At 51.3% G+C, this 23,259-nt stretch overlaps 3 protein-coding genes across 4 annotated transcripts; 1 reads left to right on the forward strand and 2 right to left on the reverse strand.

Annotated features, from left to right (window-relative positions):
* Window positions 1-1,453: 1,453 nt before the first annotated feature.
* GPR137 (G protein-coupled receptor 137) lies at window positions 1,454-9,185 on the reverse strand. 2 transcript variants are annotated; one of them, XM_083374471.1, is made up of 8 exons: window positions 9,020-9,185; window positions 7,725-8,394; window positions 5,693-5,742; window positions 4,827-5,052; window positions 3,988-4,137; window positions 3,412-3,540; window positions 2,441-2,535; window positions 1,454-2,222 (listed from the first exon to the last, which is right to left on the reverse strand). In XM_083374471.1, exons 2-8 carry the CDS (start codon window positions 8,088-8,090, stop codon window positions 2,060-2,062), a joined length of 1,179 nt encoding a protein of 392 aa, XP_083230597.1. In that variant the 5' UTR covers window positions 8,091-8,394; window positions 9,020-9,185; the 3' UTR covers window positions 1,454-2,059. The 2 variants fall into 2 exon arrangements, with proteins under 2 accessions (XP_083230597.1, XP_083230598.1); XM_083374472.1 differs by lacking the exon at window positions 9,020-9,185 and adding an exon at window positions 8,495-8,597.
* Window positions 9,186-11,048: 1,863 nt separating this feature from the next.
* Window positions 11,049-16,761, forward strand: BAD (BCL2 associated agonist of cell death). The gene is made up of 4 exons (XM_083374372.1): window positions 11,049-11,097; window positions 13,598-13,790; window positions 15,352-15,518; window positions 16,299-16,761. The coding sequence occupies exons 2-4, from the start codon at window positions 13,670-13,672 to the stop codon at window positions 16,419-16,421; spliced, it is 411 nt and encodes a 136-aa protein (XP_083230498.1). The 5' UTR covers window positions 11,049-11,097; window positions 13,598-13,669; the 3' UTR covers window positions 16,422-16,761.
* A 379-nt stretch (window positions 16,762-17,140) lies between these two features.
* LOC310647267 (glyoxal reductase-like) lies at window positions 17,141-19,774 on the reverse strand. Its single transcript, XM_083374371.1, has 2 exons — window positions 18,990-19,774; window positions 17,141-18,057 (listed from the first exon to the last, which is right to left on the reverse strand). Exons 1-2 carry the CDS (start codon window positions 19,022-19,024, stop codon window positions 17,193-17,195), a joined length of 900 nt encoding a protein of 299 aa, XP_083230497.1. The 5' UTR covers window positions 19,025-19,774; the 3' UTR covers window positions 17,141-17,192.
* Window positions 19,775-23,259: the final 3,485 nt, after the last annotated feature.

The raw sequence follows: 23,259 nt of genomic DNA on the forward strand, positions 1-23,259 counted from the left end.
ACTTCCGTTATCAGCCGCGGCTCCGACCCCAAGGAACGTACAATGGAACGCTTCGATCCGGGAGGAAGGAGGATGGGGCTGGCGCCTCTGTTGGGGGTCTGCTTTGGTTTCAAATTGTGTCTCCCCCAAAAAACCTGGGGGATCCTCAAAGACGTTCCCCAACCAAAACCTCCAGGAATTTTGTTGCTTTTGCTGTTCTTAGTTGCGAAGTCGTGTCCGACCCTTCACGACCCTCTGGACAATCCAGGAATTTAGCCATCCTCTAATATTCTGCCTTTAAAATAGAGCAGAGCTGGAAGGGACCTTGGAGGTCTTCTAGTCCAGCCCCCTGCTCAAGCAGGAGAAACTATGGTGGAATTTTCCTCCAATGGGATTTTCCCGTGTATTTTACCAGGAAACGTAGATAGGGCAGCCTAGAAAAGTCAGTGCCCTCCTAACCAGACCCAAGCACTCCGAGTCTGTTGGCAACGTCCATTTTGCTCTATGAGTCCATGGTGACCTAACCCTAACCCAGGGGTAGGCAACCTCGGCTCTTTTATGACTCATGGACTTCAAGTCCCAGAATTACTGAGTCAGACTCAGAAGCCAGCAACTAAGATGATCAGAAGCCAGGAGACCAAAACATATGAAGAATGGCTGCAGGACTTGGGTTTGGCTAGTCTAAAGAAAAGTCAGACTCAGGAATTCTGGGACTTGAAGTCCATGAGTCATAAAAGAGCCGAGGTTGCCTACCCCTGCCCTAACCCTAAGTGGAATTTTCCTCCAATGGGATTTTCCCATGTATTTTACCAGGAAACATAGATAGGGCAGCCTAGAAAAGTTAGCGCCCTCCTAACCATACCCAAGAACTCGGGAGTTTGTTGGCAATGTCCATTTTGCTCTGAGTCCATGGTGACCTAACCCTAACCCAGGGGTAGGCAACCTCGGCTCTTTTATGACTCATGGACTTCAAGTCCCAGAATTCCTGAGTCAGACTCAGAAGCCAGCAACTAAGATGATCAGAAACCAGGAGACCAAAACATACAGTTGTTCTACTGGTTAATTGTCTATCCCAGGGGAGGCAACCTTGGCTCTTTTATGACTCGTGGACTTCAACTCCCAGAATTCCCAGTTGACATGTTTTATATATATTTATATTTATATTTATTAAATTTTTATACCGCCCTTCTCCCGAAGGACTCAGGGCGGTGGGCTTTAAGATGGGTGGGCTTCAAATTCCCAGAATTTACCGGTCCCGCCATAGGTCTCTCTCTCTCTACCACTCTGAGCTCAGAAAGAATGGCCCAATAACGAATAATCAATAAATAAAACCGATTTCAACATTTTAAAGCACCAAACCGTTCGCCTCCTTGTGTCTAAATTTTTCACCCACCAGGCAGCAGAATCCCAGGAAAGGGGGGGGGGAGAGAAAGGGTGTGTGTGTGTGTTTTTAAAAAAGGGCCACGCGTTCTGTCGCTAACACAAAAATCCATTTATTTGGGGGGGGGGGGAAGCGATGATATTAGCACCAAGAACGGCAATAAAGTGGTTAGCGGGAGAAACACAGAAGCTTATTCCAAATTGTACGGCTGCTACCGGTTGGTAGGGAAGGGGGGGGAGGAGGAGGAGGAGGAGGAGGAGGAGGAGGGAGAGAAAAGAGTGCGCCCCTGTACCCATTTCACAGGATCCGTTTCAACGACATCGAAGATAAAACGAGGGCCCCCCCCCTTCCTCGCCCCCCCCAAGTCTCATTTAAAGTGCTAGTGTTCTCAATTATACTATGGGGGTTAAATATCTAGGGAATATTTAAGAGGAAGGAGAGAGATTGAGGTTTGAGGTTCCAGCAAAATAACCAGCCAGCTCCGGAATTAAAAGGACGGAGCTGAGGTTTTTTCAGGCTAAAATTCAGGGAAGGGGTGGGTGGGATAAGGGGGCAGGGGTTAGGGGTTGTGTGGATCTAAATACCCTGTTCGCATGCCGGTCGTCTTCCCCCACCCCAGCACACAGGAAACCTTCGGCAGTAGAAAGTGTGTGTGTGGGGGGGGGGGGCAAGGCCTTCCTCCCATTCAACATCCATGCCTCAGTTTTGCGGGGTGGAGTAAAGGCTGTGGTGATGGCTGCCGGAGACCGCAGCCTGTGAGAAGAGAAGGGGGGCGGTGGGCGGGTGGCCCCCGAACCAGTCGTGCTCCCCGCTGCGGTTGATCGAGCCGTAGTAGCTCCCGCTGCTGGGTCGTCCGGTCAGGCTGGAAAAAAAAAAAAAAAAAAGAGGACAGGAAAACAAAGCAGGTAGGAATTGTAGAACCGGACCTCCGCGCGGTTTTCCTTCTCCCTCCTCGCTCCTCTTTCCTTGTGTGTCGTTATCTCTCTTCTTCTTTTTTTTTAAAAGCGGTCTGTCTGCCGTTACTGGAAGGTCTCACCTGGATATTTTGAAAGATTAAAAAAGGAGGTGTTTTTTTTTTACCTGCTCGTGAGTCCTTCGTTTTCGCGCTGCCCGGGGTAGTCGAAGAAATAAGAGCGGGAGACCCCCAGCTGCCGATGGAAGACACGACTGGCGCTCTGCGGCAAGGGAAAAGACAATTAAAGCAATTAAAAACTTCCTTTCCCGCGCCGGTTAATTTTTGTTCCCTGGGAGACAGCTCTTTTGCTTGCGGGGCTAATCACTTTCAGCAGATCCAAGTCCCTAGTCCCTAGTCAACGCTGCCCCTTCTCCCATTACCAAGGAAGAACATCAAGAGAGGCACCAGACTAGCATCCCTATGTAGCCACAAGGAAAATTGAGCGCAGCCCTTTTTAAGCACTGTTGGCCCTAACCAGGTGCTGGGAAGAATCCTATACACTGGATTCTAGAATTAGAATGGAATGGAATATAATGGAATAGAGCTGGGAAGGGACCTTGGAGGTCTTCTAGTCCAGCCCCATGGTTGAACAGGAGAAAGTAGTTTTAATTGAACTTTTATGCATGGACCTGGTCTTTTGAACCTGATGGTCAACATCCAGCTCAAGAATCCAAATAAAACTCCGGGACAATCCCGTTTCCGAAAGTCTTAACTGTTTATTGAACACACTGCACGGTAATCTCCAGGCAAAACTAACTCTGAGGTTCCCAAACACCAGTTCGTAGAATTAAACAATGTTTTTTTCCCCCAGCCCAAGTCTCAACCCTCTTACGCAGCCCACATAAAAAAGATCAATTTGTTATGGGAACCGTCCGCTTCAATTCCACACCTGTCACGGTGTCCTTGAAAAGGTTTCAGGCTCTCTCAGTCTTCAGTGGAATTGTAGAAGTTTCGTTTCTCCCTATAGCCCCCTCGAAAGTAACGCCACCCTCCCCTTTGCTCTAAAGGCAAGTTGAAATGCAGAGGCACGTAGCTGCCAACGTTTCGGCCTTGACACTGATATTTGAGACTGATCCTCTCCGAGCATCCCACTCACCACATCCTGAGCCGGCCGATGCACCCGGAAAAAGCCCACCAGCAGCGTGGTGGGCAGTAACTCCCAAACGAAGAGGATGAGTCCAAAGACGATGTAACCTTGATCCCCGAGATCTGTTATTAGGTCAGCCTGGAAGGGAGGGAAAGAGACGGGGAGGTAAAATCCCACCCCTTTACTCCAAAAACTTTACAGGAAGTCCTCGACTTAGGACAGGCCCTTCAGCAAACATTCAAAGTTACGACGCACCACCCTAAGGGTTACTCGGGGCCGTGTTTATGGCTGTTTACCGTGCCCCACAGTCAAAGTACCATCATGTGGGGGGACCCTCTTTACGACCATGATGGTCATAACTTGAGGACGGGCTACACATGGCTACAAAGTACGCCAGCCAACCAGCTTTGTCAGAGTTGGGATAGGACAAGTTCGGGCGCTTGAGTATTACCCTTTTTGGAGCCTGGGGGAAACCGCCCCCACACTTCCTTGTTCAAGGGAGGGGAGGATGGGAACTGTAGTCCGAGACGCTGGAGATTCCCTGCCCCAGCTGCTCTTCAGCCACCACCATCCCGGAGGATTCACCTGGTCGGAAACGTTGTACCAGTCGTAATCAAAGGAGTCTAGCCGGGTGCGCGAGGAGAGCGCCAAGGCAGCCAGGTTGTAGCACGCGCGGCTGGCGTAGAGCAGGACGATTGTGCCACCCATGGCCGCCGTCTGGCACAGGGTGGTGCCCTGTTTCGGAAAGAGGCGATTAATCTGCAGGTGGGCTATTGGGAGATTAAAACCCAAGGCTTGCTTGGCGCATCATAACCGATCTTTCTTATGGTGCTCAAGCAGCACTGGAAAGGCAGAAGGTGAACCGTGAATAATTTTACAAGCTAATTAAAATCTAAAATACACAAACTTTATATGTCTCTGTGTGTGCTTGTGTGTATCTGTGTTTATGTATGTGTATATATGTATGTGTATATGTATATATATATATATGTACACACATATATATATATATACACACACTCTCTCTCTCACACACACACACACACATACACACAGAGTATGTGAAAACAAAAATATATATTTTTTAAAAACAGGATAAATATGTTCACTGCTAGATGGAACATGCCACCAACAATGACTTTATATAAGTAGACAGCAAGCCCCCCACCCTTCTAGCATGGATGATGTCATCTAGCTGGGTCATGAGATGTCTGCAAGAAAACCACCCAGCTCAGTGAGTCCCAAGGACCCCCACACTCCTCCTCCTCCCCCCCCTCTTCAAACCCCCCCTCCCTTCTCGCACTGACGATGTTTCCTAGCTGGGTCACGAGAGGTCTGCAAGAAAACCACCCAGCTCAGAGAGCCCCAAGGCCCCCACCTGCTTATAGAAACATTCTGCCTTGTGCAGAAACGAGAAGGGGCACCTTGGCTTCCAGGTAGATGCGTGTCGAGGGAGAGCCGCGGGCCACGAGGAAGAGGCAGAGGGCGAGGGAGACGGCTCCCAGCACGAAGAGCGAGTCGCTGATCAGAACTCGGGCTAGGACCACCGCCCAGGGTTCCGCCTGGCGCGCCCGCACCAGCACGGCGCACGCCACGTTCACCGCCAGGAAGAGGACGCTGGCCCCGAAGCACACGCCTCGCACCAGCAACCTGGGGGAGGGAGGGGGGGGAAAAAAACCAAACCCAGCCTGAGAAGTGAGACCCTCAAGATCCCGAAACTATTTCTTTTGGCCCCCCAAAAGCTGGGGCTGTTCCCACCCGGGGCTGCCAGCAGCCTCTCCTTTCCAAGAGCAGCTTCGCCCCGAGGCTACGACATTTCAGATACAGGAAGTCCCCGGCTTATGACCACAATCGGGTCCAAACTTTCGGCTGCTAAGCCAGACCGTCGTCAAGTGGGTTTTGCCCCGTTTTACGACCTCTCTTGCCACTGTTATTAAGTGAATCGCTGCAGTTCTTAAATGAATAATCCGGTTGCCGAGCGAATCAGCTTTCCCCATTGACTTGGCTGGTCAGAAGGTCGCAAAAAGGGATCGCGTGACAACCCGTCCCCCACACCCGGGGAGAGGCTGCGACCGTCAGTATGAGCCAGTCGCCAAGCGGATCACGTGACCCACGGGGATGCCGCAACGGTCGTAAGTGTGAAAAACGGTCCTAAGTCACTTTTTTCAGCGCCGTTCAAACTTTGGAACGGTCACTACATGAACAGCTGTAAATCAAGGACTGACTGTCTGTGATTTTGTGCGAGAAATCCCGCTAGCCATAGACCGCTGGAGAAATATGGATTACTCACAGGCCTTTGATCAATTCAGGACGATATTTCGCTTTGGCTTTGAAAACCACCTGAAAAGGAGCATAAAATTTACCATTATATTATTGTTATTATTATTGTTGTTGTTGTTATTATTGTTGTTCTTGTTGTTGTTGTTATTATTATTATTATTATTATTATTATTATTATTATTATTATCATCATCATCATTTTCAGCGGCCTGCTTCCATTCTCTTTTGATGGACAGGCGCGGCCTGCATTTGCTAGAAACAGGAGTCACAATTAAACACGACATCAGAAGCCTTCAAAAGGTTAACAGGCTCGGCTAGCTTTTCTCAAGCCTCCAAACGTTGAGACAGCATTCCCCAGCGTCCCAACCCACGCCCGTGGCTGGGAATGATGGGAGCTGGGGAAAGAGAAGGCTTGGGCTGGGGGAAATCTTAGCTTGCTATCGTAATTGAGGGGAGGAACAGGACCAATTTACTGGCGAAGCCACTGACTGACCTTGGAAGTGACTCCTTAGGGACTGTGTTAATGCACAGCGCAGAGATGCATCAATGCTATTATTAGGTTAAGGAAAGTTGGGCTGCAAACCACAATTCTGCTAAAGCAGAACAATTTTGCGCACACACACACACACACTCCCCTTATTTGGTCTGGGGTGTCTCCACTTGACCACATACTTGTTAGCAAGACGTGCCCCGTATATACTAGAAATGCTAAAGTACGGTAATAAGAGTTGCTAACTCAGCTGCAGTTAGGAACTGCAGGTTTCGCACCCCCTTTTTCAGCCACAAAGCAACACGACAATTTCCGCACGCTGCTGCCACTGGTATCAACGGGATAGACGAACCAAGTCAGGGGAAGAACAGATTGCAACCTGCGCCAAGCATTTTTAAACCGCTAGCTACTCTGCTATCGTAATTTACCGGTAAGGCTTCCTGTGGTTTTGATAAGGTCGGGAGTTCATGGTTTTTTGCCCTTTTTCTAAATACAGAGGTGCTAATGTTGCAAAACATTAATGCACTGTTGTGGGGTTTCCCCACCCCACCCTGGGGTTTTTAAAAAACTGCATCCTGGATGGAAAGGAAGCTAATCCTGTTATTTTTAATCATCCACTAAATTTGAAGCATTACACACAACAATCTTATAGACCTTTGCTGTGAATTGGGATAACTATCAACACGTTGAGTTAAAAATACTAAGGATTCTTATCTTTATTCTTAGCTTCTTATCTCAATGAACAGAAAACACCCAATTAAAGACAACTGGTCTCATTTACAGAAAGAACCAGCCTATCAAGATACATTGCCGGCTGGGGAATTCTGGGAATTTTAAGTCCACAGACTTTAAAGTGCCCAAGGTAGAGAAACACTGATTTGAAGGAATAAGTCAAAATAAATATTTAAGATCTCTTTAAGCCAAAACAAAGCAGATAGAACCAAATTGTCGTTTGCGAGAGATCGGTCTTTGATGCAAATCGAGCTAGCCTCTTTACGAGACGGGTCCTTGGTGCTCTCTGAGCTTGGCTGTTTTCTTGCAGATGTTTCATAACCCAAACTAGGTGAAATCATCACAGACCTGATGACGTTACCTAGTTGGGTCACGAAACGTCTGCAAGAAAAGCATCAAGCTCAGAGAGCACCAAGGACCCCACAGCCCTCCTCCTCCTCCCTTCTGCAAACCTCACTCCCTTCCAACACTGATGATGTTACCCAGTTGGGTCATGAAACGTCTGCAAGAAAGCCACCCAATTCAAGAGAGTAACATGGACCCTGTAGTCTTCCTCCTCTTTTCCACATACCCCACACCCTTCCAGCACTGAGGACGTTACCTAGTTGGGTGATGAAATGTCACCCAACTCAAAGAGCACCAAGGAGTCCTCATTTCAACCCTGACTGAATATTCTCCTTCCTTGGTCTCCTCTTTACCCAGAAGTCCCCCCAGCTGCCATGTGGCAAGTTCAGCATTTACCCAGAAGTCCTAGGGACCACTGCCTTCGTCTTGGCATTTACCCACAAGCCTCTGGGGTCAGGACCGGCACTGCATTTACCTGGGCAAAATAGAGGTTCATGAGGGTCAAGGTGAAGAACTGGAGGCAGACAGGGCAACAGTACAGCAGCCAGAAGAAGAAGGGGTGCAAGCGGTTGGCCTTGAGGGTGTTCCGGAAGTAGAAGGAGAAGAGGGTGGTGCGCAGGGCGGCCCAGAAGAGGCAGAGGAAGAGGAAGACGGTCTGGTAGCTGAACTTTTTGTGGCGGTAGAGGAGCACCAGCCACAGCTGGGCGTAGACCGAGAAGAAAAGCAGGGCGTACAAGGCTGTGTAGAGCGTCGTCAGGCCCACCTTGACCGCGGGCGGGAAGGCCGGCGTGAGCCGCGAGGCTGGCACGATGGCGCTCAGATTGCTCACGGCCTTCTCCATCTTCGCCAGCTAGGAAGCCATCATCCCCCAGACTGCGGAGAGAGGGGGATGGGGGGGTCACACCACCACCACCACCGTGGCCCCCTCTCTTGGCCAGAGCAGCTTCCTCTGCACGGAGAGCACGTTACATCCTTTGGGGAGGTGGGGGGCTGGCCCCTCCAGCGGCAAAATCAAAGGAGGCCTGCCCGTTCCATGGGAGAGCCTGGCTGGAGGGGCGGGGGGCAGCTGTGGATCAGATGCCTTCCTCTCCGGAGCCCGTTGTGGGCATCCCCCTTTTTGTCGCAATGTGGAGCCTCTCCAGGAGCTGCAAGAGAAAGAGACAAAAATTGGGGTGCTTCTTTTGAGCTGCGACCCCTATCTCCCTGCTGCCCCCTCCCCAATCCTCAGAGGTCTGGGACCCCCACCTTGCAGGCCCAGAATCCTGGACAACCTCCATCCTCCCTACTCCCATCTCTCCAGTGTCTCGGTCCCTTAGAAGCCCCCCATTCTCCTTGAAGCCCTGCCTCCCATGCACCCCCCACCCCTATTCCCCTGCTACCCCACTTCTAGGTCCCCCTCCCCAATCCTCAGAGGTCCAGGATGCCCCCCCCCCGTATCCTTTCTCCCATCCTTGCAATACCTGGGTCCCTTAGGAGACCCCTCCCTATTCTCCTTGAAGCCCTGCCTCCTCGGCCCCCCCTATTTCCCTGCTGTCCCACTTTCACTTCTGGGACACCCCCCCATCCTCCCACCCTTGCAATATCTGGGTCCCTTAGGAGACCCCTCCCCATTCTCCTTGAAGCCCTGCCTCTTTGCGGCCCTTCCCCCTCCGTTCTCCCCCCCCGAGCCTTATTCTTGGGCCTGGGACCCTTGAACGCTTCCCCCCCCTTCTGGGCCCCCTCTGCCCCCCCCCCTCGGACACCTGGGTCCCTTGTCGCCTCCCCAGATACCTGGGTCCCTTAACCCTCCCCTGCTCTCTCGGGCCCCTCTCTGGCCCCACTGCCTCAAATCTGGGGTGGGGTGGGGGGAGAAGACGCCCCCTCCCCACAAGGCCAGGGCCGCCGCCGCAAGCGCGCGACCTCCCAGCTGCTGCCAGCTGCGCCAAGTGCGCTCGCCCCGCCCCCTTTTCCTGGCCGCGCCGGCTCGGCGTGCCGGAAATGACGTTGAGCGCCGGCCGCCCGTCTGCCCGTCCGTCTCGTTTGGCTTGCGCCGAGGGCGTAGAGCGCGCTTCTGAATGGCAAAAGACGGGGAGGCGGGCAGCCTGACTAAAGCGGCGGCGCTCTTTTCCGCTCCGCCATCTTAACGACGGGCATGTGTGCTCGCTTGTTAATGGAAAGGGGAGGGGGGAATAAGAAAATCCACAGACCGGAAGTGTTCGTGCTAAAAGTTCCCCCCGCACGGTTCCGTCCTCCGCTTCTGAGTGCAACTCTTCCCTCTGGGTCCTTCGTTCCGTTACAGTCGTTTTACACTTACACATTCATACGTTCCTGCTTATACCGTTTAAACAGACAAAAATGAGGAACAATTGACTCTGTGGATGCAGGAGCTCTGGGTTGGAGTCGGGCGGGGTCTAAATAGAATAATTATTTATTTATTTATTTATTTATTCGGTTTATATACCGCCCTATTCCCAAAGGACTCAGGGCGGTTTACAAGGCAAAATTTAAAAACAATCCAATATAAAATTAAAATAAATTAAATTAAATTAAGTCTAGCCACAAAAATTAAATCACAATTATAATTTGGCAACAGCCTGACCTCCAGCTGTGAAATGCTTAGAATTAAGGCAAGCCAGTGTTTCAATACAAAGGCTGTGTGGACTGCAACTCCCAGAATTCCCCAGCCAGCAATGAGTGTAACGGTTGGGGAATCCTGGGAATTGTAGTCCACACAGCTTAAAGTTGCCAAAGTCGAGATCCAGCAAAACCAAAGCGTCCTTTTAACACTTACAAATGGTGGCATAAAATATTATGGGACCGAAGAGCCAAAATGAAGCCTATCCAGAGTTTTTATGCACTTTTTTTAAAAAGACAAGAGGCAAATGTAGCCACAGAGGGAAGGAAGGCAGAAAGAAAGAGGAAGGGGAGGCGACTGGAGAATGGAGCAGGAGGGAGGATGGAAAGAGGAAAGGGAAGAAGGAGAAGCAGAAGGTGGGGAAGGAAGAAAGGAAGGAAAGGAAAGGAGAAAAAGAGAAGCGGGGGAGGAAGGCAAGGAGGAAGGAAAGAAAAAGAATGGGAAGGGAGGAGAAGGAGAAGGGAGAGGGAGAGAAAGAAAGAGGAAGGAATGAAGGAACGAACGAAGGAAGCGAGGGAGGAAAAGAGAAGCGGGGAGGAAGGCAAGGAAGGAAGGAAAGAAAAAGAATGGGAAGGGAGGAGAAGGAGAAGAGGAAGGTAGAGGGAGAGAAAGAAAGAGGAAGGAAAGAACGAAGGAACGAACGAAGGAAGGGAGGGAGGGAGGAAAAGAGAAGTGGGGAGGAAGGCAAGAAAGGAAGGAAAGAAAAAGAATGGGAAGGGAGGAGAAGGAGAAGGGAGAGGGAGAGAAAGAAAGAGGAAGGAAGGAAGGAAGGAAGGAAGGAAGGAAGGGAAGGAAGGAAGGAAGGAAGAGGAGGGAAGGGGCAGGAGGGAAAGGACGAAGGGAAGAAGAGAAAGAGGAGAGAAGGAAGGAAAAGGAGAAAACGAGGGAGAGGAAGGAAGGAGAGGGAGGGAAAGAGGAAGAAGATGGGAGGAGGAGAAGAGGAAGGGAAAAGAAAAGAAGGCCAGGCGCCCCCCTCCCACCCGGGGAAAGAGGACGGGGAGGGGGCGGAGCCAGGCCGAAGACCGCGCGCCAGCGGGGGGGGGCCGGGGGGCGGGGTTTGCCTTGATGTGCCCAAGTGGGCGGAGCCTTCCCCCCCAGCTCTCCGCCCTCTCTGACGTCGCCGCTCCCGATTGGGCCCCGCCGGTGGCAGTTCTTTATCGCCTTGGCGACTCCGGCTGGCTCTGGGCTGGCGGTAAACAGGAGGAAGGGCGCGCAGGCAGCGCTCCGTCCGCAGGTAGCCGCATCGGGCAGCCCCGGGGAGGGGGCCGGGCCGGGCCGGGGGCGGGGGAGGCGGGAGGAGAGGGATTGGGGCTGGGGAGGGGCTGCAATTCCCCCCCCCACCTCCCCAATCTGGGCAAGGGGGGAAAGCCCGGGGAGGGGGGGCGGGAAAGACAGCTTTGCAAAAAGGGAGCATCCCCCCCCGGCCGATCAGGAAGCGAATGCAAAAAGTGGGGGTCGGCCTGGGGAGGGGGCGCTTGGCAGGTGCCCGGCTGGGCATGCAAGGACCACCACCCCCCACCACCCCCACACCCCCTTCCCTCTTTGCAAGGAGGCAAAGCGGGGAGCGTGCAAAGACGTGGGAGGGGGTGGGGGTGGTGTTGGGGGTGGGGGTGGCCCTTGCATGCCCAGCCGGGCACCTGCCAAGCGCCCCCTCCCCAGGCCGACCCCCACTTTTTGCATTCGCTTCCTGATCGGCCGGGGGGGGGGATGCTCCCTTTTTGCAAAGCTGTCTTTCCCGGCCCCCCCTCCCTCTCTCTCTCCCCGGGCTTTCCCCACCCCCACCCCCCTTTGCAAGGAGGCAAAGCGGGGAGCGTGCAAAGACGTGGGAGGGGTGGGGGTGCGAATGGTTGGATTTGCAGAAAAAAAAGGGGGGTGGGTGGCTGGGCGGGTGGGCTCGCATCTGCAACCTTGCGCACGCATCCCCGGGGTTAAGCTGCGGTGGGCGAGGGGAAAGACCTTTTGCCCAACCCCGCAGGAAAGAAGGAAAAGGTTCAGCCTTATTCCCGGGAAGCTGAGTGCGTCTGGACTTGCGGAACTCCCTGCTACTAGGGGGAAAAAAAAAACCCCAGAATTGCAGGGAACTGAGCGCATGGGCCAAGAAGGCAGGAGAGAATCGGGGTGCCAGGCGCTGGGGGGTGGTGGGGGTGGTGTGGGGGTTCGCCCAGAGCAGGGGTCTTCAAACGTGGTCCTTTTATGACTTGTGGACTTCAACTCCCAGAATTCCTCAGCCAGACACGCTGGCTGAGGAATTCTGGGAGTTGAAGTCCACAAGTCATAAAAGGACCAAGTTTGAAGACCCCCCCCCTGGCCCAGAGCCTCTGGCTAGCCAGAGGTTTTATTGCCTGGTTTGCTGAAGCCAGCCAGGTCAGAACCTTTGGCAAACCCGGGTCTGCCCAAAGGTGGGAACCAGATCCATCCCCACCCACCACCACCCCACGATGGCAGCCCGACCATTTTGGGTTTCTACTGCTAAGAGGAGTGGCAGCGTTAGGGTTCTGCCGGCTTTGTGAGCTCATCTGTTGTTGAGTCAAGATTGTGAAGTTTTGAGCTGGACGTTTCCTGGTGTGTAACTCGTCCCCCCCCCCCTTCGGCTGCAATCCTACCTAGCTCTGCTCACCGGGAAGTTGGGTTCACACGACAGCCAGGCTAAGTTAGGACCAGGTAAGGGAGATTCGGTGCGTTGTGGGAAGTCTGCCCTTGTGGTGTGAGCTTGCCCAGCGGTTATGCCACGAGATGGGTTTGGGTTGTTGTTGTTGGGGCCTGCTTGGTGAGCATTGTCGTGTGGTGGGGTTTAGTTCGTCTGATCGACCGCTGGCATCCTTCTCCCAATCTCGGCCCCTTTTAAGATGGGTAGACTTGGATTCCCAGAATTCCCCAGCCAGCCGTGCTTGGGGTTAACTCGAGGCTTGGGGGAGACAAAAATGTCCTGCCGGAAACTTGCCAGGATGCTACTGGCCTGTGTCAAAAGCAACACATCGGACAAGAAAAGAATCAAAATCTGAAGGTTGGGATATTGTAATGGGGGGAGTCCACGTTGCTTTTGATTGCTGGGGCGCCGAGAGTCACTTTGGATAGTGAGATGGCTGGCGCAATATATTTAATTAATTAGACACATACACAAATATAAATATTATAAATGCCTTTCTCCTTCCTCCCCTATTTCACTCCTTTTCCTTCATCGCTTCTTCTCTCCAATTCTCCCCCCTCCCTTTCTCTCTCCTTTTGCTTCCTCCCTCTTCTCCAATCTTCCTTCCTTTCTTCTTCCCTTCTCTAATTCGCCTTTCCCTCCCCCCTCCCCTTCTCCAATCTTCCTTCCTTTTTCCCTTCTCTTTTGCCTTTCCCTGTTCTTTTCCTCCCTCCCTCCTTCTCCAATCTTTCTTTCTTCTTCCCTTCTCCAATTCACCTCCTTTCCCTCCCTCCTATTCTCTCCTTTTCCTTCCTCCCTTCTTCTCCTCCAATCTTCCTGCCTTCTTCCCCTTCTCTAATTCACCTCTTTTCCCTCCCTCCTTTCCTTTTCCTTCCTCCCTCCCCCCCTTCTCCAATCTTCCTTCCTTTCCCCCCCTTCTTTTGCCTTTCCCTATTCTCTTTTCCTCCCTCCCTCCTTCTCCAATCTTTCTTTCTTCTTCCCTTCTCCAATTCACCTCCTTTCCCTCCCTCCCTATTCTCTCCTTTTCCTTCCTCCCTTCCCTTCTCCTCCAATCTTCCTTTCTTCCTTCCTTCCCCCCCTCCCCCAGGCAGCCCACTACCTCTTAAGCCTTCTGGAAAACACGGGGTCAAGAAGCAGGGGCAATGCCAGCCCCCTAACCATGTTCCACATTTCCGAATTTCAAGATGAAACCTTCGCCGCCGCTGAACAGGACCCCGCAGATCTCAAGCTGAGCGTCGGGGGGGCCAAGGATCTCAACAGCCCCTCTCATGAGAACCCAGGTGAGCGGGAACGGGCGAGGGCTTCCTCCCGGTGCTCCCATTTTCACAATTTCTCAGCTCTTTTTACTCAGTCACGTGAGAAAGCGTTCCTGGTTAAATCCTGGTTTGCTTTGTTACGGTCTCTCTCCGTTAAGCCGCGGTGCGATGGATGCACACCAGGTGCAATGGGAGTTTGAAAAGAGGTCAAATAAAAGGAGTTCTCAATTTATGACTTTTTTTTTTTGCCTTGGTTGTTAAGCGAGTCAATACAGTCATAAAGCCAATCTGCCTTTCCCACTGACTTGTCAGAAGCTGGATGAGGTGGTCATAAATGGGGATCAGAGGACCCTGGGATATTGCAACCGTCGTAAATACGTGTCATTTGGCAAAGCATTTGGGTTTTCATCACGTGGCTGCAGGGACATCACGATGGTCTTAAGTGCGAGGACAGGTCCTTGCTTTTTCAGCACCGTGGCAACTTTTGAGCGGTTGCTGAACGAAGAGTCGGAAGTCTCAAATCAGACTAATCAGAACTTCAGTTTCAAGCTATTCCTTAAAACACAGCTAAGCTTTCCTAGGTTATCTTGGAAAAGGCAGTAATTCAGCAACACCAACGTGTCCCTTTGCCATGTGGATTAATATATACATTATTTTTTTGACGAGGTCCATAAATCTTTTCTAGTAGGCCACGATTCCAAATTATTCACAGAAGGAATGCCTTCCCGAACTTTTAATTTTAGCTTGGGCTAAATTTAAGTTTGCTTTGGACAGGGAAGAGGAGATTGGGGATACGCTGTCTGTATATACATATACATACACACACACACACACACACACACACACACACACACCCCCAACGCTGCCTTCCGTACAAGACTTTATCTAAAATCTGAGCCTTGCAGTTGAAAAACAGTTAATGACACTGCTAGCAAGATTGATAGGATGCGTCTTCTGACAAGCTAAATCCGGTTAAGTGACGTGAAAATTGCTGCTGTCCAGCTGAGCGTACAAGCTGGGACCTCACCCTATTCAGCTGCGATCTTAAATCCACACCCTCTGGACTCCACCAAAGGGAAGCCTCAGAAGTGTATTTTTCTGAATAAGATTTTGTAATAAAGATTTTGTGTCCTCCGATTAAATGCCTGGCTCTCTGTATAGACATCACGAACTACAAGCCCCAGAATCCCTTGCAGTCTTTTCAGCAAATTTTGGGAGGATCACAGGGTCCAACCGACAGTCTGGGATTCTCACCTGGTGGGAGGGTTGGAGATGTGGGGGTTCCAGAAGCAAATCCAGCCGTGAGGAAACAGCATTTGCGACTCGCCCACCCATTTGCAACACGTCAACGGGGGGAAGCCACTTTTGTGATTTCCTGAACAACTGCAGGGACGTGCTTAGCAATCAAAGGGGGAAAAAAACAAGGTCGCGAAATCAGGCGGGATCATTTAACCGCCGCCTTGCTTAGCGACAGAAATTCTGACCTGCGCTGTGGTCGTAAAGCGAGGACTAACTGTAATTTTTGTTAGTACATTGTAACATCCACTTGTGTTTCACTGAAATTCCTTGCTTTGCCTTCCATCAGTAGAACTGCGACGTCGGATCGGGTCGGACCAACTAGATTCGGAGACCTCCGATGAGGTGGGGGCTTTCCGGGCACGCTCACGCTCCGCCCCTCCCATCTTGTGGGCCGCGCAGCGATACGGGCGGGAGTTACGCAGGATGAGCGATGAATTTCACGGCGCCCTGCAGGTAAGGCTGGCGCAGTGCAGGGATACAAGACTTGCAAACGCCGAGCGATCCTTATATTTAGGGAACTCTGTTCCAAATAAGCATTACTAGGGGAGTATAACCCACCCCAAAACTGGGTTTGTACTAAACCACTGTTTGCAGAATCCCTTGTACAACTGGATTCTCCTGTTGGCCAGCTTTAGATACAATGGCTAATTCCAAATCGAATTGAGGAATGAAGAATAGAATAGAATAGAATAGAATAGAATAGAATAGAATAGAATAGAATAGAATAGAATAGAATAGAATAGAATAGAATAGAATAATGAATAGAATAGAATAATGAATAGAATAGAATAGAGAAATGAAGAATAGAAGAATAGAATAAAGAAATGAAGAATAGAATAGAATAAGGAAATATGGAATGGAATAGAAGAATGAAGAACAGAATAGATGAAGAATAGAATAGAGAAATGAAGAATAGAATAGAATAATAGAATAGAGGAATGAAGAATAGAATAGAATAGGGAATAGGAATAGAATAACAGAGCTGGAAGGCACCTTGGAGGTCATCTAGTCCAACCCCCTGCTCAGGCAGGAAACTCTACAACCATTTCAGACAAAGGGCTGTCCAATCTCTTCTTAAAAACTTCCAGTGTTGGAGCGCCCACAATTTCTGGTGGCAAGTTGTCCCACTGGTTAATTGTCCTGTCAGGAAACTCCTCCTTAAGTTTTACCGATCGGTAACGTGCTAATCGGCCGAGTACGTCACCCACCCCTGCCTTCTCCACTCTTTTTCAGAAGCTGCCGCGCCCCAAAAGCGCAGGGACTTGTTCCCACATGGACCACCCTCAAAGCTGGAAGGAGACCCTGCGGTCATGGTGGCGCCGAAGTTGCCCGGAGAACGGACCCTCCGGTTCTTAAACGGGTTTTGCTGCTCTCCGTTACGGGGGTGGGAAGTGAGGGTGGGGGGGGGGAGAAACTGGGTGGGATTTCAAAGGCGCCCTTTTTCCTCTGTGGAATCTCAAAATTATTCCCGGTGCCGACTTTGTTCCCTAGCACTTTCATCCTTGACGCCGCCTGCAAGAAGTTTTTCTCTGGACCCGACACTGTCCCACCGTCCAGATTTTTACCCTCTGCCCCTTTAATCCTAAATTAAATTTCGGGTGTTTTTTTTTTCCTTCCCAGTATCCAACACCCCCCCAATTTTCCAGAATCCCCATTTTTCTCCTTTCCACAAAACCAAGCGAATACCTTTTTTGTTTTTTAAACAAGGCCAAAAAAAAACCCCACCGGATTTTTTTTCTCTCTCTCATGTTCACCCTCTGTATGATTGCTGTTTATTTGTCCAATTCCTAAAGAAAAAATGTATATAAAGGTTGTTATTTCTGGCTTCTCATTGGCCTTTTACCAGTTTCTTTACCCCACAATCTCGCAGCTGGCCGGGACGCTCGGATCCCACCCCAAAACGAGCAACTAAAATAGCCTGACATTCCTAAACCTGGCTAATTTAGGGTTGACTCAGCCCTAAATGACTCAGCTTTGGGTAAGGCACTAAACCAACAATTAACCACCAGCGTTGGGACTTGATAAGACAACAAGCTTCGAAATGGGAAACTGACTTCGTGAACAGGGTGACCTTCTCAAGAGTTGGGAGGAATCTCGGCTGAAGCTGGCCGAATCCACACCAGCTTCTTAGGCGACCCCAGTGGGATCCCAGCAGTACCGCTTCCCGGAATCCAGATGCCGTAGTTGTTCCATGTCGGCTGGACTCAAGTCCCACGACCACAGCTGGCCGTTTTCAGCCACGCGGTGTGGCGACGCCGACTTGGGAATCACGCTTACGCCTTGGTGCAGAGCCCAACGTAGCAAGACCTGGGCGCCCGTGCGACCACGCCGCTGGGCTACAGCCCGTACTTCGGGATGCTCGACCAGCGCTCCGGTCCCCAGCGAGGAATAGGCTTGCAAATGGATGCTGTTCCGGGTGCAGAATTCGAGCAGCTCTGTCTGGGCGAGTTCGGGGTGGAATTCCACCTGCAGCACGGCGGGCGTCACCCGGCAGTTGTCCAAGAGTTCCTGAAGGTGACGGACAGTATAGTTGGAGACTCCAATCGCCCGGAGCTTCCCGGCTTCGTGCAAGCGCTCCAGGGCACGCCAACTCTGCAGACGGCGTTCCAGGTTTCCGGTGTCATCCTTAGGTTGGCCTTGGGTCCCCGGCCAGTGGATAAGGTACAGATCCAGGTAACCAGAGTCTAGCTCTTGCAAGCTGCGGAGGCAAGCTCTGTGGGCAGCCTCCTCTCCGTGGTCTCTCGGGCTTAGCTTGCTGGTCAGAAAAATGTCCTCGCGGGCAAGACGGTGGCGAGGCAGCAAATCCTTCAGGGCCTGCCCGAGCGCGGCTTCGTTGCCATAGACGGCAGCCGTGTCCACCAAGCGGTAGCCATTCTCCAGGGCTGCATCCAGGCTGGCTCGCACGGCGGCGTCCCCCTTCAGACGGAAGGTGCCGAGGCCCAGAAGTGGCATGGGGGCGCCGGTGTTTAACCAGACGGTCCGTTCTGGGACCCTGAAAAGGAGCAGAATGAGGACTATCTGAATGCATTGCACAACTCGCTGCGGGAAAGGAGAGGGGAGAAACAAAAATCGCACACAACACTGGCCACTGCTTTACACATTCACACTGGGAACCGCACGGGTGCACACTGGCCACCGCTTTACACAGTCACACTGGGAACCGCAGGGGTGCGCTTGGGATTCCTGGGATACGTTTCAGCCTGACTGTAGCCTGATGCTTTGGGGATCGCCAGGTGGTGCCCCGTCCAAGCAGAGACCAGATTTGGCTGCAGCTTTTTCAAAACTGGACTCCGTGACAGGAGGGTGGAAGCCAGACCTCCCAAGTCCCCTCGGCTTTGACCGCTTGATTGGCCGCGCAATACCATGTACACGGGGGTCACACTTTCCAATGGGCAGCAAGGAGCCCTCTAGCGGCTCCTTTGCGCCATGCACCCTCCAGGGAGCTGCAACCTCCGCCCTCTAGCGGCTGGCCTTTGCCACTGCACCCCCTTCCAGCCGCCCCTTTCCAGAGAAACCCCTTTTTTGGGGAAAAAGGTGCAAGCTTTTCATCACTGTAAAAAAACAAAGAGGGGAGGGGGCGCTGCAGAGGGCCGTTGCATTAGCAAAGGAAACGCCGCTTCTCACGTGCAAGGGGCTTTGCAAGGGGCTGGGCCGCGATCAAAAGCCCCCACCCCCTCTTTTGGGGGGCGCCGTTTTGCAAACCCCACTCAGGCCAGTTCGGACGTGGGTTTCGCCGGCCCAGCGTGCAGTCCTAAGCATGGCTTGGCTAGCAAGCCGGGTTTAAGCCAGCATTAAACCCAAACTGGGCCTTGCTTTTATTTTTATTTATTTAATTTTTTTTTGCAGACCTCCTTCCCCTCCCTCCCTTATTTTGCAAAAAAAAGGGGCGAGAAGACCCCCGCACACGCCCCCTCCGCGGCTTACCAAGACCCGGGAAGGGCCCGTTCTCTTGGCTGCATGGCTGATCAACAAGGGGAGGAGGCGGGACCAGAGCCCGGATGATAGGCGGGGCGGCCGCCCAATCGGCGCTGGAGGGAGAGAGAGAGAGAGAGAGAGAGAGAGAGAGAGAGAGAGAGAGAGAGAGAGAGAGAGAGAGAGAGAGAGAGAGAGAGAGAGAAGAGAAAAAGAGAAAGGAGAGAGGAGAGAGGAGAGAGAGAAGAGAGAGAGGGAGAGAAAAGAGAGAGAAGAGAGAGAGAAAAGAAAAGAGAGAGGAGTGAGAAAAGAGAGAGAAAAGAAAAGAGAGGAGAGAGAGGGAGAGAAAAGAGAGAAGAGAGAGAAAAAAGAAAAGAGAGAGGAGAGAGAAGAGAGGGAGAGAAAAGAGAGAAGAGAGAGAAAAAAGAAAGAGAGGAGAGAGAAAAGAGAGAGAGAAAAGAGAGAGAGGAGAGAGAGAAGAGAGAGAGGGAGAGAAAAGAGAGAGAAGAGAGAGAAAAAAGAAAAGAGAGGAGAGAGAAAAGAGAGAGAGAAAAGAAAAGAGAGGAGAGAGAGGGAGAGAAAAGAGAGAAGAGAGAGAAAAAAGAAAGAGAGGAGAGAGAAAAGAGAGAGAGAAAAGAGAGAGGAGAGAGAGAAGAGAGAGAGGGAGAGAAAAGAGAAAGAAGAGAGAGAAAAGAGAGAAAAGAAAAGAGAGAAGAGAGAGAGGGAGAGAAAAGAGAGAGAAGAGAGAGAAAAAAGAAAAGAGAGAGGAGAGAGAAAAGAGAGAAAAGAAAAGAGAGGAGAGAGAGAGGGAGAGAAAAGAGAGAGGAGAGAGAAAAGAGAGAGAGAAAAGAAAAGAGAGGAGAGAGAGAGAGGGAGAGAGAAAAAGAGAAGGGGGGAACATCTTGTGTGGACTTAAGTTTCCATCGCTCCCAGCCAGCACTGGGTGGGCAACATGAGCTTTGTAGTCGGTCCACAGACACACCCACCTCCGAATCAATCAGTCGGATTGGGGCTGCCTTCATTTCGGGGTGTTCGCTCTTTGCACGTGCAAATATAATTTATACACGGAGTGTTGCAAAAGTCACCATTAACCTGGTTCACACCTGTCTTTTTTTTACATATAGGTGGTCCTCGACTTACGAATGAATAGAATAGAATAGAATTCAGAATAGAATAGAATAGAATAGAATAGAATAGAATAGAATAGAATAGAATAGAATAGAATAGAATTCAGAATAGAATAGAATAGAAAACAGAATGGAATAGAATAGAATAGAATAGAATAGAATAGAATAGAATAGAATGGAATGGAATGGAATGGAATGGAATGGAATGGAATGGAATAGAATAGAATAGAATTTCAGAATGGAATAGAATAGAATAGAGAATAAATTCAATTAGTGGGAAAGTAGAGATGTATTTCAGAGAGTTTTAATTGCAAAACTCAGCTGTTTTCCAATCTGCGGCTTCTCTTTCCCAAGAAATCTCTCTTTCACTACTTCCTGTAATAAACCCTCCTCTGCCTCAGTCTGGTTCAGACATCCTGGATGCTGCCAGACATCTCTGGAACCCGGACGAACGACCACTGGTCCAGAGTCGTCGTCGGTGTGCAGGTTTGTGACCATCTCCATCCGTCGCTTTGCCACTTGGCCCTTGCTGCAGAACTCAATGAACTGGGTTCAGTTTAGAGGGGATTTGTAGATAAGGATTGTAACAAACTATCAGAGCTGGAAGGGACCTTGGAGGTCTTCTAGTCTAGCACCCCTCCTCCCCCCCTTCAAGCAGGAGGTCCTACTGCATTCCAGACAAATGGCTGTCCAATCTATAACAAGGTAGTTATAGTTGGCCTGTGTGGTCATAAATCGAGGATTATCTGCCTCTAGCTTAACAAGCCACCGTCTGGGATTAGAGCCCCAAGCATTTCTGCTTCTTCACTGTCAGCTGTAGGTCTTTTGCATTTCCGCCCCCCAAAACCGCTCTTGCATTTCCGCACCCAGAATCCTGCATTTCAGCGTTCCGTCCTGATGTAATTATTTCTATCTTGACCCCCATTATTAAACTCAACAGTTGCCCTAAAGCCTCGCCAAGGAAGCTCCATTAAAAAGACACCGTTTGATAGCCACTGGGAGAGTGAGCTGATAAGTCCAAATATTTTTGTCCAAATTTCCATTTCTTGCCAACCAAAGAGTTGTTGTTAGCTGTGGTGTCCGACCCATCGTGACCCTATGGACAACGTTCCTCCAGGCCTTCCTGTCCTCTACCCTCTTCTGGAGTCCCTTTAAGCTCACACCTCCCGCTTCGGTGACTCCCTCCAGCCACCTCCTTCTCTGTCGTCCCCTTCTTCTTCTTTTGCCCTCCATCTTTCCCAGCATGAGGCTCTTCTCCAGTGAGTCCTTCCTTCTCATGAGGTGGCCAAAGTATTTGAGTTTTAGCTTCAGGATCTGGCCTTCTAAAGAGCAGTCGGGGTGGATCTCCTCTAGGACCGACCGGTTTGATCGCCTTGCAGTCCGAGGGACTCGCAGGAGTCTTCTCCAGCACCAGAGTTCAAAGGCCTCCATTCTTCGGCGCTCAGCCTTTCTTACGGTCCAACTTTCACAGCCATACATTGCAACTGGGAAAACCACAGCCTTGACTGTTAGATGTTTTTTGTGCCAGCCATGGCAGTTCCCCAAAAAGGTCATCAGATGGGAGCAAAGAGGCCTCTTTGCTCCCACTGGTGGGTCAGGGGTCCCCGGCCCCTGCAGCCCCATTGGCGAGAGTTTTATGGTAAGGGAGGGGCTGAGGACCCCCTATAAAAACCTCTGCTCAGGGGCTGCTCTCCCTCTGTTCTCTAATGTTCTCTCTTCTGCTTGCTTGCTTGCTCATCCACGAGCTCAACCCAGGCATGGATGCCTCCATGCCAGGGAACTCTTTCGATTTACTTTATCGTTAAAATAAAGCTTTGACTGATCGCATCCCTGCGTGCTGCTCTCTTTACTTGGAAGCACCTTAACGAACCATTGGTCTCGTGAGGCCATCTCACATTGACTCTACGCACTTTTGTCGGCAGGGTGATGATGTGTCTGCTTTTTAGCCTGCTAAAGGGTCTTCTCAGGGTGCCACCGGTAAGAGATTGCCGACGGGTAACACCCAGGGATAGGGCCTTCTCAGTGGGGGCGCCTGCCCTTTGGAACCAGCTGCCAGTGGAGCTGAGGACTGCCCCCGACCTCCGTTCATTCCGCCGGGGCCTGAAGACCTGGCTCTTCGAGCTCTCGGGCCCAGGCTGAGGATTAATCTTATTTTAACTGGGGTTTTATTTAGACATGGACACATGTAATTCCTTTTAAAATTTGTTTTTAACTTTTGTATTTTGGTTTTTTAATCACCCTGTAAACCGCCCTGAGTCCTTCGGGAAAGGGCGGTATATAAATGTAATAAAATAAATAAATAATAAATAAATAAACCAAAGAGAACCAGCTTCAACCCCGGGAGAGTTTGCTAGGTTAGGGAAAGCACCGCTTCGCGGGCGGAGGAGAGTAGCGCGGGATGGCCAGCAGGGGGCGCCAGACGCCGCTTTTTTTTGGGGGGGGGAGAAAAAAGCAGCTTTCGGCGGAGAAAAGCTTGAGATGAAAAGTGCGGAAAAAACAAAACACCACGGATCGCTTTTTACCCCCCCCCCTCTTCTTTTACATCACTTCGCTTTGTGTGTGTGTGTGTGGAGGGGGGGGGTTTATTGTCCTGATCCCACCAGCTGGGAGAGAAACCTAGTCCTGACTGATGAGGGGTCGACTTCCTAGCCTGGGGTGGGGGTGGCTTTTTCCAGCCCCCCCCACCCGAAAAAGCCCCTTCCCCAATTCGGCTGTAGAGGAGTATTAGAGTTCGTTTCTGCTTAAGTCCCGTTTCCACCGGATCGGAAGCGTGGAAAGGGGTTTTGCCGGACCAGGTCGTTTCTTGCCCCCCCCCCTCTTCTAGATAGGCAATGGGGGGTGGGGTAGTCCCAGCTGTCAGGGAAGGGGGGAGCCGGTCCTCCCTCCCTCTCCCCCCCCAATAGGTTTTTTCTTTCTTTTGCAGTTGCAAAAATGGGCAAGAGATGCAATGCCCTTGGGGGGGGGAGCGCGCTTGGGATTTGAGGGGGGGGGAGGGACGGAGGGAGGGAGGGCGAGGGGGTGCAGCTGAAGGAGAAGTTGCCCCCCCCAGCCTCCTCCTCCTCCTCCTCCTCCCCCCTCCTCCGCCTTCCAGCCCCCCCCCCCAAATCTTGGCAAGGAAGCCAGAAGCCAACAACGCTTCAAGCTGCGTGCGCGGA

The sequence above is a fragment of the Vipera ursinii genome (genome assembly GCF_947247035.1).
Source record: "Vipera ursinii genome assembly, chromosome: 15".
NCBI classification, from domain to species: domain Eukaryota; kingdom Metazoa; phylum Chordata; class Lepidosauria; order Squamata; family Viperidae; genus Vipera; species Vipera ursinii.